The sequence below is a fragment of the Canis lupus genome, chromosome 11 (genome assembly GCF_048164855.1).
Source record: "Canis lupus baileyi chromosome 11, mCanLup2.hap1, whole genome shotgun sequence".
Taxonomy (NCBI): domain Eukaryota; kingdom Metazoa; phylum Chordata; class Mammalia; order Carnivora; family Canidae; genus Canis; species Canis lupus.
The window spans coordinates 28,814,492-28,828,984 of NC_132848.1; the positions used below are offsets into that span (position 1 = coordinate 28,814,492).

The following is a 14,493-nucleotide window of genomic DNA, read 5'->3' on the forward strand; positions in this document are numbered from 1 at the left end:
TAGTTTTCAGTTTTACCCTCTCCCCTCAACTTTTCTAGTGCTAACTTTTTGGGGCCAGTTCATCTTTTGAGTCTGTCTTTTTGTTTTTGTTTTTTAAAATTTTAAATGGCAAGGTAATGCATACTTATTCTAAAATATTCAAATGGAGGCACCTGGTGGCTCTGTCGGTTGAGAATCCGACTCTTGCTTTCAGTTTCACTCATGATCTCAGGCTCATGAAATGGAGCCCCACATTGGGCTCTGCTTGGTGTGGAGTCTACTTGGGATTCTCTCTCTCTCCCTCTCCCTGCACCCCTCCTCCTTGCTTACACAGTCTCTCTCTCTAAAATATAAAGTACTCAAACCATTGACAAGTATATTAAGTAAACTCTGAAAGTCACTTCACTCCCAGCCCAATTTACTCCTTAGAAGTAACCATCAATAATTGGTGTGTATCCTTCTAGAACTTTTTATATGCATTTAGAAATCAGGATGCCTGGGTGGCTCAGTCAGTTAGGCATCTGCCTTTGGCTTAGGTCATGATCCCGGGGTCCTGGGATCAAGCCCTGAATCAGGCTCCCTGCTCCATGGAGAGTCTGCTTCTCCCTCTGCCTGCCACTCCCCCTGCTTGTGCTCTCTCTCTCTGTCAAATAAATAAAATCTAAAAAAGAGAAATAGAGAACACATATATTTAGGGTTATTGTAGGGTTATTGTTTTCTTTTATTTAGATTTTATTTATTCATGAGACACAGAGAGAGAGAGAGAAAGAGAAGCAGGCTCCATGCCGGGAGCCCGACGTGGGACTCCATCCCGGGACTCCAGGATCGCACCCTGGGCCAAAGGCAGGTGCTAAACCGCCGAGCCACCCAGGGATCCCCTCAAATTGCTTTTCACAGAGATTAAACTGTTGTTTAGTCATGCAGCAATGAGACCACTAGTTTCAATTGCCCCTACACTACCAATCGAATTGTGAGTAAAGGCAAAACAGACACACGCTATTTGGTGTGATTGCCTGTAAGTTAAGAAACCTTGTATCTGTGTTTGTGCACATATCCATGGGAGAGGTTATAGCACTAGAGGCATATGCTCTGGAGTAAGACTGTCTAACTTTAAATTCCTGGTCTATTATTTTCTCACATTGTGACATTAGGCAAATCATTTAATCTCTGTGAATCTCTTTTTTTTTTTTTTTTAAAGATTTTATTTATTTATTCACGAGAGACACAGAGAAAGAGATAGAGGCAGAGACACAGGCAGAGGGAGAAGCAGGCTCCATGCAGGGAGCCCGACGTGGGACTCGATCCCGGGTCTCCAGGATCACACCCTGGGCTGAAGGCGGCCCTAAACTGCTGAGCCACCAGGGCTGCCCTCCATCTTCTAGAAAATGATAACAGTAATAAAGTATCATTCATAGGGCTGCTGCAAGAATTAGTTAAAACCGACAAAGAAAAAAAAATAATTATTAAAAACAAACAAAAGAAACCCACAAAGACCCTTAAATCAGGGCAGAGAAGAGTGCCGGCTCATAGGAGAGACATTCCATACATACCAATGTGTAGGAGAAGAGTCTGGAAGGATACACACCAGTCAGTAGGGTCAGTTCTGGAAAGAGGGTAAAGAGGAAGGCAAGTAAAGCATCTTTTACTGTATATATTTCTGTAATGTTTAGGTATTTTACAATAGGAATGTTATTTATGTGTCAGTTCTGTGGCTTTTTTTAAATGATAATTTTAAAAAGAGGAAAAAGGATGTTTTCCTCCTAGAAGCAGGATCCAGTGGCTTTTCAAGATTACCTAGCATTGGCGTATCCCCTCAGGTGGTCTTCATCACCAGTCAGTTCCAGGAAGGGGCTGGCAGGAGCAACCCAGGGCCCTCACATGACCTGGAGGAAGGGACCCTTCGCCTGTCCTACCTGTCCTCTGCCCAAGCAGCCGGCCAGATCCGTCAGAGCTGCCTTCTGCCACCAGAGCCCATCCCCAGGCTACCCTGCCGGCCTCTCTTGGCTGCGGGTTGCCCTGTTCTATGTTCACCAGGCCTTGACTGTGTGGATGCTTCTCCTGAGTCAGCACCTTAGCCAGACTAGTTTCTCCTGCGTCCCGGATGGCTGGCATCTAGCACAGCGCCTGGTGTGTTCAGAAGTGCTTAATAGATGTGTACTAATGAAGGAGTGAGCCCCAGGTCCTCCTCCCTGCGTCCCATGTAGCCAAGTCCTATTTCTATTCCCTCTTCCATGCCCTGAGTGTGGGTTTCCCTCATCTCTGGCCATGAACCTCACCTAGGTCCCCTTTCCAGTCTCCCTCCCCTCGAGATCTCCCCCACTCCACATCACAGCTCCACCATCCACACAGCCACAGCAGGCTCCTCTTCCTGCAGCTCATCACTCTGGAAAGGCCTTCCCGTGTCCTCTACCCCAGGACTAGTGTAGATGCCCCTTCTGGGCACACTTCTGGCATCCTGTCCCTCCCCATGGCAGCACTGATCACTTCATAATCACTGGCTGCTCCCCACTAACCTGTGAACCTTTGGAGGGCAGGGATGGTGTTCACTGCTCTCTGCTGCATCCTTGATGGGCTTTGATGGGTGCTCAGGAAATATTTATGGAAGGAATGATAGGGTTGCAAATTCTCGCTTTTCTGCTGTACTTCAGCCTCATATTCTCAGCTACCTGAAGCAGTGCCACCAAAACCTAAGTGATCATCAGAATCCCTTGCAACATTTTAAAAAACTGAAAGTGTAAAGAGCATCACACAGGATGCAATCCTTGTTGGTACAGGATTTCTCTGGAAGGCTAGGCAAGAACTAAGGATGTGGGCGGTGGGTAGGAAGACTTGTGACTAGACTATTAGATTTTGTACCTTGTAAAATATTTACTAGTTTTTACAATTTAAAATCTATTCAAGAGCCACAGTAAATAAACAATTCATGACCCAAGGCAGATGTCAGGAATGAGCTTCTCTAATGAATTGGTATATCTGAATAATTCCCCAACAATGCTGGTCACTTGCCAGGTTTAGGAGTTGACTTGCCCCTTGTCCATACTGCTCTCATCCCAAAGGCAAACAGCCCAGCACTGGTGTCACATTTTCCCCTGAAATTTGTTTTTATTCCAATGTTCATCTATCCTTTCTGCTCTCTCTGTATACAAATTTTGTCCATCCTTCCAAGGCCCAGATAATATTGGCTACAATGGCACCCTGATAAGGCTCAGAGATGCTGCTGTTTTGCAACATTGGCATATACCCGTTCAATTCATTCATCATGCTACTTTTTTCGGAGCAACAGTGTCGACAGACTTACCAACGTGACCCCTTTCCCCATCTACATACACCTACATACATGCCGATTTAGGATAAGGTGATGGGAGGCTAGAGGGGCATTTCACAGTTTATGGAGGGCAACAGACAGCTGCCTCATCATGCCCCCCAACACTCATGTCCTACCTCTCTGGGCATTCCTCTGTGACTGCTCCAACTCACGCTGCTCTCATTTGTTTGAATCCCAAACATAGCAGTTTAGGACTTAATTGGCCCATGTATGCTGATATGACTATCCAAACAGATTGTAAATTCCTAGGGCAAGAGCACAGAATCATAATTCTTCGTTAACTCTTATTATCCAAGAACAGTGCTGGGTTCATGGTTGACAATCAGTACAACTTGTTGGATCACTGACATTAATTTTTCTTTTCTTTCCTCAACAAAGGGTGGGGAAGTCAGATCAAGAGAAATCTCTTGAGCAATCAAGGGTATGGTGATTAATAATAATAATTTCCCTTTATTGAGCAGCTCCTGCCTGATAGTAACCTCTGTGCTAGTGTTTTAAGATGCATTCAATACTTTATATGTGATCCTTACAAGGATCCTAGAAGGTAGGTATCACTGCCCCCCTCAGAGGGTTTAACCAATAGCTTTTAACCCATGGAGCTTGATTGGAACCCCATTCCAAATCCTGTACCCCTCAGAGGTGTAGACAAGAGGAGGCATAGCCAGGAGGAGGAGCAGTGTGAGAGAGGGAGAGGTGGGGGAATGTAATGGTGGTGACACTTGAGGTGGGGCAGGGATGAGGTCAGTGACACTAACGGCCACCAAGGGCCTAGCACCTAGGGGGAAGACAGTGAGGCACTGCCACCAACTTTGCTCCAGGACTTTTGCACACCAACAGGAGAAGTGGCCTGACCTCTGACCCTACCCCTGTCAGAGATCTGCATGAACCGCCCTAATGCCCCTTTTCTTTTTGATTTTTAAAGGCAATTGAGAGATTTGAGCTGGAAAAGAAGGCTTTGAGAGAGAAAAGTCGCGGCGGCTTGAGAGACAGAGGCAAAAATCCTTTCTCATAGCCTTGCTGGTATTTTTGTGGGGTTCGGCTTTTGTTAATATCTCAAATGCAGTTAAGCGGGAATCCAGCATTTCAGCTGAGGATATTTCTGTCCTCTTCTGAAGGAGCCTCACATCTGAGTTGCTGGCATTGGGCAAATTAGGAGGGGAAGGACTGCACACTTAGAGACGGCCTGCTATGTGGCTCACTGCACCACTGCTTTCATGCGGATTCCCTCGTTAAATCTTCATAATGTCCCCACCTGTGGGGTAGATGCCAGTGAACATAGTTTATAGATGAGGAAACCAGCTTGGAGCAAGGGAACGGCTTGTCTGCAGCAGGTCCTGAATTCAGGTCCCAGCCTGCCTTCACAGCCCATGCTGTGTGCTCCTGGGGCAAGGAGTCTAACCCATCAGGAAGGGAATCTTAGTGAGTCAGCAGCGCAAGTGGGGTCCAATGAGACTAAGAGTGTAACTGGCAGCCGGCAGCTCAGGCTGAGTGAAAAATCGCAGCTGTAATTACTGCACAGTGGTGAACAGACCCCATGGTTACTCACATCCTGTTTCTCTTCCATTCTTCTGCAGACAAGACTCAAAGCAGATCACAGTATACATGCAGAGGCTCACAATCCAGGAATGTCAAATCTTTCGTTAGTAGAAGGGTAAGGGATCTATTGCTGGGTCTCTTTCTGACTGATTTCTGCTGGGCATGAAATAGAGTTTAGTCCTGGGGAGGGGACACTTGGCACCTGGCTGGCAATGGTACAGGAAAACCACAGAGTGCCCTTTTTAGAGGATCTTAGAGCACCTTGATAACACTAGAATTTCTCATGCCACCCTTGAAGGGCTAGAATGAAGAGTGTTCCAGAGGTCATTTGTCTGTTTATTTTTAGAACTTCCAAGGTGTGTCCTCTTAGAAACAGTCAGTTTAGAGTGAGCTCACACGGAGCCGCCTGTTGCCCTGCTCCAAGAGGCCCATTCGCGCAGTGGAGCAAGTTGTGTCCGTCACTTGGACGCCACAGGAAGCTGATAGGAGTAGGTCAGCAACCTGTCCAGCATCATGCATCTGGCTCATGGCAGAGTGCCAGTCACCCGCCCATGGCCAGGCTGCCCGCTGCCTCCGCAGCCGCCATCAGGCCCCACTCCAGTGAAGATTCTCCCAACTTGCTCATTTAGCTACCCAGGTCATATGTGTTCAAACTTTCTTTTTTGGGGGGTACAGTATACTTTATTGATGGTACATGACAAGGTAGGGCTCCCCAAGCTCCTGTGTTCAAACTTTTAAAGGTCAGAGTACACGAAACCATCTGTTATTGTTACCCTGTTTCCACCTTTTAGCCCAGGAAATTCCCACACAGCACAAAGCCTGATGGTCGAGAGAGTGGGTCGAAACTGGCATCCTGCCTATGATGGTGGCCAAATGGATGTGAATGTCCTGGCCAAAGTGGCACAGCTAGTAAATGGTGGAGCTGACCTCTGGCCCGGGTTGTGTGAGTCGGGGTCAGAGCAGTTCATCAGTTGAGTTTGGCCAATGCCAGAGCCCAGTTAGAAAGCAGCTCAGTCCCTGAGAATGTTTCCAGTAGGTGCCATGGGTGATGGTAATCTGTCTCTTCTTTCCAATTTTCTATATTTTCACACTTTTTGTAGTTATTATATTGTCTCTTTAAGAAATTCTTTCTAGGGTGCCTGGGTGGCTCAGCGGTTGAGCGTCTGCCTTCAGTTCAGGGCATGATCCCACAGTCCTGGGATCGAGTCCCCCATCTGGCTCTCTGCATGGAGCCTCCTGCTTCTCCCTCTGCCTGTGTCTCTGCCTCTCTCTCTGTGTCTCTCGTGAATAAATAAATAAAATCTTTAAAAAAAAAAAAGAAATTCTTTCTAAATGAAGAAACCCAAAAGGGAGGAAACTTACATGCTCCAAATTATCAAAGACTATAATATTAATTGGAGGTAATCAGAGAGTATAGTTAATTAAATGATGGGATGTCTTCAGTGATAGTTTTTTTTAAAGGTTTTATTTATTTATTCATGAGAGACACGCAGAGAGAGGCAGAGACACAGGTAGAGGGAGGAGCAGGCTCCCTGCAGGGAGACTGATACAGGATTTGATCCCAGAACCCCGTAAATCATGCCCTGAGCCAAAGGCAAATGCTCAACCACTGAGCCACCCAGGCTCCCCAGTGATAAATTTGAAGACAGTGTAACAGTGTGGAAAATCTAAAGTGGACAAACGAGGACATAAAGTGTGTGTGTGTGTGTGTGTGTTTATGTTTCTGTGTTGTAAAGTGAGTGAAGTTACACATACATATTTGTATATAGGTGCTCAAAGCCTGAAAGGGAAAAATCAGAAATAACATCAATAGGAGTTTGGCTAGAGGTGCTGGGATCATGAATGCACCCCTATTTTTTCCAGTGTTCTATAAACTGGTTATATTGTCTTCATGAGGAAAAGGGGAAGCTATCCTGTTATTAGTTTTAAACTGTCAAATGATGGACCTTATTTCTATATTCTGCTTTTTGTTTCAGAAAATAGCCCATAAAAACATGCTGGTGGAGCTGTACCAGTACCCACAATTTAACAGCGCTGTGCCAAACAGGCTTCCAAACGGGGTGAACTTCTGTGACATGGTGGGCAATGTGGTCCGGGCTGAGAGAAACCGCCTGAGTGGCAAGGTAAGGAAAGACAGTGGGCAGTTCACCAGTGTGACATCAGCTCTCTGAGGCCCAGCTGTACCCCAGCTTTGCAGCAAGCTGTGTTCCTGGCAGATGCAGCTTTCCCTGATTTATACCCCAAGAAACAGAGTCAAGGTCACTAAGTAAGTCATTCAGGGCCACGCAGTTTGCAAGTGACTGAGCTGAGATTAGAACCCAAGCCTACACGTTCCCTCCAAAATCTAGATTCTTCCTCCCAGAGCACTGGTTTCCAGACTGTTTTGATCACATATCCTATCAGCAAAAACTTCTGAGCGTGTGCCCTCATGATGTATTGTTTCTTTATAAATGATATGCTTGCTCTGTTGTCAACAGCTACATTGTTTATTAGTAATCTTAATTTCTTGTTTTTCTTTTAAAAAAAAAAAGATTTTTATTTATTTATTCATGAGAAACAGAGAGAGAGAGAGGCAGAGGCAGAGGGATAAGTAGGCTCCATGCAGGGAGCCTGACGTGGGACTCAATCCAGGGCCTCCAGGACCATGCCCTGGGCTGAAGGCAGAGCTAAACCACTGAGCCACCCAGGCTGCCCTAATTTCTTGTTTTTCTTAATTAGACATTAGTTAGAACATTTTCCTCCTACACCCCTTGGTACCACTTGGGGTGAATTAGCACTTGGGGTACTGGAGGGTGGTAGGTTCCTTGGGAAGCAGGGTGGGGGCACTCTGAGGCCCAGAACCTGTGTGAGACAGCACTGGTCACTCAGGACTTGGGGACCAGTTTAAGGAGGGGTGGGGAGTGAGGGAAGCCTAGAATATGGTAGCTATAGCTCTATAGCTGTGCCTCAGTGCCCTTCACGACTGTTCACTAACCACCCTGTCCCCAGAACAGCTCCAATCCTTGTCCCCTTGGCTCCTAACTAGTCACCCCACCATTCCCGGGGCCCAGCTTCTTAGTCTTATCTATGCGCACTTCCCACTGCTGCTTCAAACCACTCACTCCTCCATCTCTCTCTCTCTTCTCTCCTTCCCTCCGTCCCTGTCTCTCTTTCTCTCTCTCCTTCTCTCTCCCCTCCCCCCACAGGCCTTCCTTTACTCCCTTCTCTCTTCTCCCTACTGCCTTCTCTCCGGCCCTGCCTCCACATCAGTTCCATATGTCTCGTTCCTCCGCATCTTGCATTAGGACTCTCTAAGAGTGATGATCTGTTCGGGCTAGGTACTGCCCAGTATGATGGTGGTGTTTGCTGGAGTTCCAATACCTAGTTCCAGTGTGCTCCAGCTGCAGCCAGCCTTTGACCAGACAGTGGTCACTCTGAAGTCAGGTACCTGATCCCCTGCTGTCCTCAGCATAGAGATGGAGGAGTGGTGGTACTCAGAGCATCAGATTTACCCCAGGACAATGTAAAAAGATGTTCCCTGCATTGTTATTTATGATAGCAAGGAACTGGAAGGTAGTACATGCTGGTGGCTAGGGAGCTCTCTGGGCTCTAGTTTCTTCTGTAAAATATGGTTAAGAGCAGTCTCTGTGTAGAGGTGTTATTGTAAAATTAAATAGGAGAAGGATCTTATTTAAGTGTATAAAAAGCACTTAGGGGGTGCCAGGGGGGCTCAGTTGGTTAAGCATCCGACACTTAGTTTCTGCTCAGGTCTTGATCTCAGGGTCCTGGGAGTTGGGCTCCACACTCGGGAGTCTGCTCATCCCTCTCCCTCTCCCTCTTCACCTGCTTATGCACGTGCACACATTCACTCTCTCTCTAAAATAAATAAATCTTTTTTAAAAATGAAAAGTACTAAAAAAAAAAAAAAAAAAGGAAAGAACGAAAAAGAAAAGTACTTGGTCCAGTGCTTAGTAATGAATTCTCAAAAAAATGGTCATTTCTATTATCAGCATTATTAGAAACAGTTTAAGGATGATTAATAAAAGGCCAGCACAGTCATTTTGAGTACATATATTGTGGACTACTTAGCCATTGAACTGAGTGTTTATAAAGAGTATATTTTGGTATGCAGTGATGTTAAATTAAAAAAATATATCAGGGATCCCTGGGTGGCGCAGCGGTTTAGCGCCTGCCTTTGGCCCAGGGCGCGATCCTGGAGACCCAGGATCAAATCTCACGTCGGGCTCCCGGTGCATGGACCCTGCTTCTCCCTCTGCCTGTGTCTCTGCCTCCCTCTCTCTCTCTCTCTGACTATCATAAATAAATAAAAATTTAAAAAATGTATATATCAGTATATAAAACTCTATAGTACAGTGTTAAATAAGCACACATAGAGGAAAATCTGGGGATGAGACCATAGATATTACCAGTGTTCCCTGAGTGATAAGGTTATAGCTTTTCTTTTCTCCTTTTTCTGTACTTTAAAAAGAAGAAAGCAGCACCTGACTGGCTCAGTCAGAAAAGCATACAAGTCTTGATCTTGGGGTCATGAGTTCAAATCCCACATGGGGAATAGAGATTACTTAAATAAATAAAAAACTTTAGGGCACCTAGGTGGCTCAGTGGTTGAGCGTCTGTCTTTGGCTCAGGTCGTAATCCCGGGGTCCTGGGATCGAGTCTCACATCGGGCTCCCCACAGGGAGCCTGCTTCTCCCTCTGCCTGTGTCTCTGCCTCTCTGTCTCTCAGAAATAAATTTTAAAAATCTTTAAAAAAATAAAATAAAATAAACTTTAAAAATAAATAGAAGAAAGACTTGAGAATAATTAGATTGTATGTTTCATGGATCGGCCGTCCCTATGTGACCTTTGTGCCCACTGGCACAGCCGCACACTCATATTCCATTTGCAATGTGGGTAGCCCCAAGGACAGTGACCACTGTCTTATTTTGGAGGTCCCATGGGGAATGTTCTCTTTAGGCCTTAATCCCCAGAAAAACTGTGTATCTCCTGGCATGCCTTTAATCGTATAACTGATGCTTATAACTAATATTTTTCTTCAGCCCCCAGGAAACTCAAGGCAAATTTGTGTCTTACCTTTAGTTTTATTTTATTTTATTTTACTTTATTTTAAGATTTTATTTATTTATTCATAAGAGACACACACACAGAGGCAGAGACACAGGCAGAGGGAGAAGCAGGCTCCATGCAGGGAGCCCGACATGGGACTCGATCCCAGGACTCCAGGATCAGGCCCTGGGCCAAAGGCAGGCGCTAAACCGCTGAGCCACCTGGGCTGCCCTTATTTTTTTAAGCTTTTATTTTATTGTATTATTTCTTTAAAGTTTTATTTATTGAAAGAATCTCCATACCCGATGTAGGGGCCCCAACTCATGACCCTAATACCAAGAGTCTCAACGCTCCACTGACTGAGCCAACTGTGCGCTCCCATGTCTTACCTTTAAAAGGTCCCTCTTCCATCCTGCTCAGGGGCCATCGCAAACCCTTCTCTGCCTCCTCACACCCTCTCCTCCATCACCCCTCTGGGCAGGCAGCCCACGTTGCCTCTGGTTCAGAGACTCTGGAGGGCATCCCTGACTGTGAGCTCCACGCGGAGGAAAGGCCTGCTTCCCTCTTTGGACGCTGGCCCCAGCCTGGTACTGAGCCTCACCTGGGACTCGAAGAGTTGGGGGTGCCGGCTGCCCTCACTGCTCATGGCCGCTCTCTTTCTGTCACTGCAGCCTGTCCCTGTTTCTGTCCCTGACTGTGGCCCAAGTCACTCTACCCTCTGCTCTCAGAAGGTCAAGTCCAGAGGATGTGGTTTTTTGTTTTTTTTTAAAAGATTTTATTTATTTATTCATGAGAGACACAGAAAGAGAGGCAGAGACACAGGCAGAGGGAGAAGCAAGCTCCATGCGTGAAGCCCAATGTGGGACTCGATCCCAAGACCCTGGGATCACACCCTGAGCCAAAGGCAGACGCTCACCCACTGAGCCACCCAGGCGTCCCCAGAGGATGTGTTCTGTTATCACTTTAGATGACCCCTCCGTGGAACTGACCCCCTCCAGGGAACTGACCTCCCTGCACTCGGAAGTTCTGTCCTTCCTTGGTTTCTGTGCTGGCTTCTCCGTCTATTCAGGCAGCACACTTGGGCTTCCGAGCCCATGTTCTTGGGGACCCCTACCTCCACTCCATCTTCTCCCTCTGCACGGACGCATGGGCACAGTGGAGGGTGGACATGAGGCATCTTCTCCCGGCACAAGGCTCCCCACTGTGTCATATCTCCAAACCCCATGCTGTGCGCCCCACTCCCATATTCCCTGCCTCCTGCTCTGCTGACCCTCAGACCTGTTTCTCTCCCTGTCTTGTCAAAAACCACAGCCTTCCACCAGCCAGTCTCCTCCCTGGCCCTCGCCCCTCTGGCCCAGCAGTCATGTCTTGACCGTACTTCCTCTTACCCCCTGCCACTGCCAAATTCAGGCCCACGCCTTCTTGTCTGGGTCACCACACCTGCTGCTCAGCATACCATCTGCCTTACCATCTCAGTCCCCTCTAATGCACCTTCTATGCTGCCTCGAGGGATCTTTCCAGAACAATAATTTTCATGGTGTTCGTGCCCTGTTGAAAATTCTCTGGTGCCAGCTGCCAGAACAACCCTCAGTCCCAGCACCCAGGTGCCTCATAGTCTGACTCCTGCTTGGCCTCTTAGCACCCACACCCAGTGCCTTCCACTGCACAGAGACCCCTTGAAGTTCTCCAGATGTGTGTCCTGCTGTTTCCCCACCTCAGCACATGCTTCCCCCTGTCTGTGGAGCTCTCAGCTCTCTCTTCTTCATCCAGCTGTTTTTATTCTCAAAGCCTCCCCTGGCACCCCGAGCACAGGTTAGCTGCCCCTCTGGGCTCCATATCCCCCTGGATTCCTTCTCTCAGGGCACCCATCACACTAGATTACAAATGTCTGCTTACCTGGGAACACCTCGAGGGCAGGGACTCTCCATCACCACCCAAGCACCTAGCAGGTGACCAGTAAATAGCCATTGAAGGGCTGAAATGAAATCCTTTTTGAAAGGAAACTGGGGAATGAATGAATGAGAAGTAGCACACCCTTAGCGAGTGTTTCCTAAGTGCCTGGCACTATTCTAAGCATTTTGTAGGTCTCGCTCGCTAATCATCATAGCAGTCCTGGAGGTGGGAACTATCGCTGTCACCTCCATTCTTTTTTTTTTTTTAATATTTTATTTATTTTTTATTTTTTTAATTGTTTGTTTTGTTTGTTTTTATTTTTATTTATTTATGATAGTCACGCAGAGAGAGAGAGTGAGAGAGAGGCAGAGACACAGGCAGAGGGAGAAGCAGGCTCCATGCACCGGGAGCCCGACGTGGGATTCGATCCCGGGTCTCCAGGATCGCGCCCTGGGCCAAAGGCAGGCGCCAAACCGCTGCGCCACCCAGGGATCCCTGTCACCTCCATTCTTTGTGATGCCAGCAGGCTGTGTCCCAGGACCTGGTGGGGGAGGGGGGCGTCCCATGGGACCAGCCAAGAGGGGCCCTGGCTATTCACAGGACAGAAAGCAAACACAAGCCAGCAGGAGGTAAAAGCAGAGTTTATTGAAGATGTCAGGAAAGTGCAGGTAGAGACAGTGTCTGGGAGACTCAGGAAAGGGATGTGAGTCTTGTCTATGTTTGTGGCTTGGGGTGTTTGTTGAGGGTGGTGGTCTGGTGTATGTGTCCTCGCAGGCAGCCAGGAACTGGTTTGAACAAAGACAAAGGCCCAAGTGTTATCCCTTGGAGCCAGGGGTTCTTGGTGTCAATGCCTAGTACCAGGGGGTCTGGAAGACACATATGATGGCTTCTCTAGTCATTGTCACCTGGTCCTTCCTCAGATGTCATCTCTTCCAGAGAAATCATCCACTCCTTGTTCTTTATAAGAAGGATGCACTATCTGCATTAGGAGGCTTGTGTAAAGTGGGGATGCAAGTCCTGGCAAGAAGAGAAACAGGGAAAGGAGTGAAAAGATTTTTATGGAGTCCTTCAGTTTCCCTGTCTCCTCTAGATGAGGAACCCGAGTACACACAGGTTCAAGAATGTTGCTCAAGGTCACACAGCTTGTAAGTGTAAAAGCTGGATTTGAATCCAGGCAGTCTGGTACCTAATTGTTGCTCTTAACTGCTCCGACTATACTTTTTCTCTAAGGAAACAGGAGGAATGGTGAAAAAGAAAGTGAAGAGCAGGGATCAGAGAGCTCCCTGCTCATAAGAGGGTTGCTTATCAATGCACCATGCCCTCAGCTTCTGTGGGCCTGAAGGGAGAGCCAGGGGGTCTCTCCCTTTTGCATCTAGGAGAGAGGTAAAAGTGGGATTGATGTAGTTTGGACATATAGGTGAGGTTTGCTGGGGTGAGGTCTGGAGCCGATGACCAAGAAAGAGTTCTTGAGATGTCTTTGGTGCAAAATGGTGGTTCTATGAAAGCATGGGGACAGGACCCATGGGCAGAAAGAGCTGCTGCACCGGGGTTGTGAGGGGTGCTGATTATATACTTGGGGGTTGGGAGAGGTAAGGAAAAGGGAGGTTTCCAAAAGAACTTTCATATGCTAAAGAGTACCTACAGGATACTGGAGGCCTTCCCACTGCCAAGTTAAGGTTGTTTTTTTCCCTCTAGCAATGCATTAACATTAAGATAGTTGGGAGCTTCCTGGAGGAATATTACACTCTTCCCACTTCAAGTCTCTGTCAATGGGCTACAGGTTATTATTATTTTTTAAAGATTTATTTATTTATTCATGAGAGAAACAGAGCGGTAGAGACACAGGCAGAAGGAGAAGCAGGCTCCATGCAGGGAGCCTGATGTGGAACTTGATTCCGGGACTCCGGGATCACTCTCTGAGCCAAAGGCAGATGCTCAACCACTGAGCTACTCAGGCATCCTTGGGCTACAGGTTATAAGGACATTTAATTGTATGTACATTTCTTTTTTTTTTTTCTTTTAAAGATTTTATTTATTCATTCATGAGAGACACAGAGAGAGAGAGAGAGAGGCAGAGACACAGGCAGAGGGAGAAGCAGGCTCTGTGCAGGGAGCCCAACGTGGGACTTGATCCCGGGTCTCCAGGATCACACCCTGGGCTGAAGGTGGCGCTAAAGCGCTGAGCCCCCCAGCTGCCCTGTATGTCCATTTCCTTCTGGAAGCTAGGTGATTGATAAAAATTCTTTGTTCTTGTAAATCACTAAGACATTTGTAAGCTGAGGGAGCCCCCTGTCTTGCTGGACTGTGCTCTCTCTAAATTAACTACTTGTTTTTCCTTTCCTTAGCTTTAGGGCAGCCAGGAGTGCCTGAGGAATGTCACACTCATCCCACCTGGTGGGGGTGAGGGGGTGGAGTTGCAGGGTGTCAGCTTGTGTTGTGTCCTCAGCTAGCCCTCATCAGAATTTCTTTGCTCTTCACTCTTCATAATGCTAAGAGGCAGCCTGTTTGGTGTTTCCGGGGTCAAGCGGCCTGCTTCCAGAGCCTTCCAGGCCATATGAATTTAGGCAGGAATCCTAACCTTTCAATCCACACTTTCCTCTTCTATAAATCAGGGATACTTATGGTATCTACCACATAGATTGTGAAAAACGAAGTGAGATAAGGAGTGAATGTGCATAGCCCAGGGCCTGACACGGGGTAAGCATTCAACAAAT

The 14,493-nt window shown here is 47.2% G+C and overlaps 1 protein-coding gene across 23 annotated transcripts in view; it reads left to right on the forward strand.

The window, feature by feature from the left end:
• FAM227A (family with sequence similarity 227 member A) overlaps positions 1-14,493 on the forward strand; it is a 96,670-nt gene that overhangs the window by 7,851 nt on the left and 74,326 nt on the right. For 17 of the 23 annotated variants that reach the window (XR_012039232.1, XR_012039231.1, XR_012039230.1 and 14 more), the window contains 3 exons: positions 4,227-4,296; positions 4,879-4,955; positions 6,817-6,963. Coding sequence is in view for 18 of the 23 variants with exons in the window: in XM_072843946.1 (XP_072700047.1) it covers positions 4,227-4,296; positions 4,879-4,955; positions 6,817-6,963 (294 nt within the window). In the remaining 5 variants the exon portion in view is untranslated. Of the gene's footprint in view, positions 1-4,226; positions 4,325-4,878; positions 4,956-6,816; positions 6,964-14,493 lie in introns of those variants that run through there. The other 6 variants (XM_072843960.1, XM_072843956.1, XM_072843953.1 and 3 more) reach the window with 3 other exon arrangements.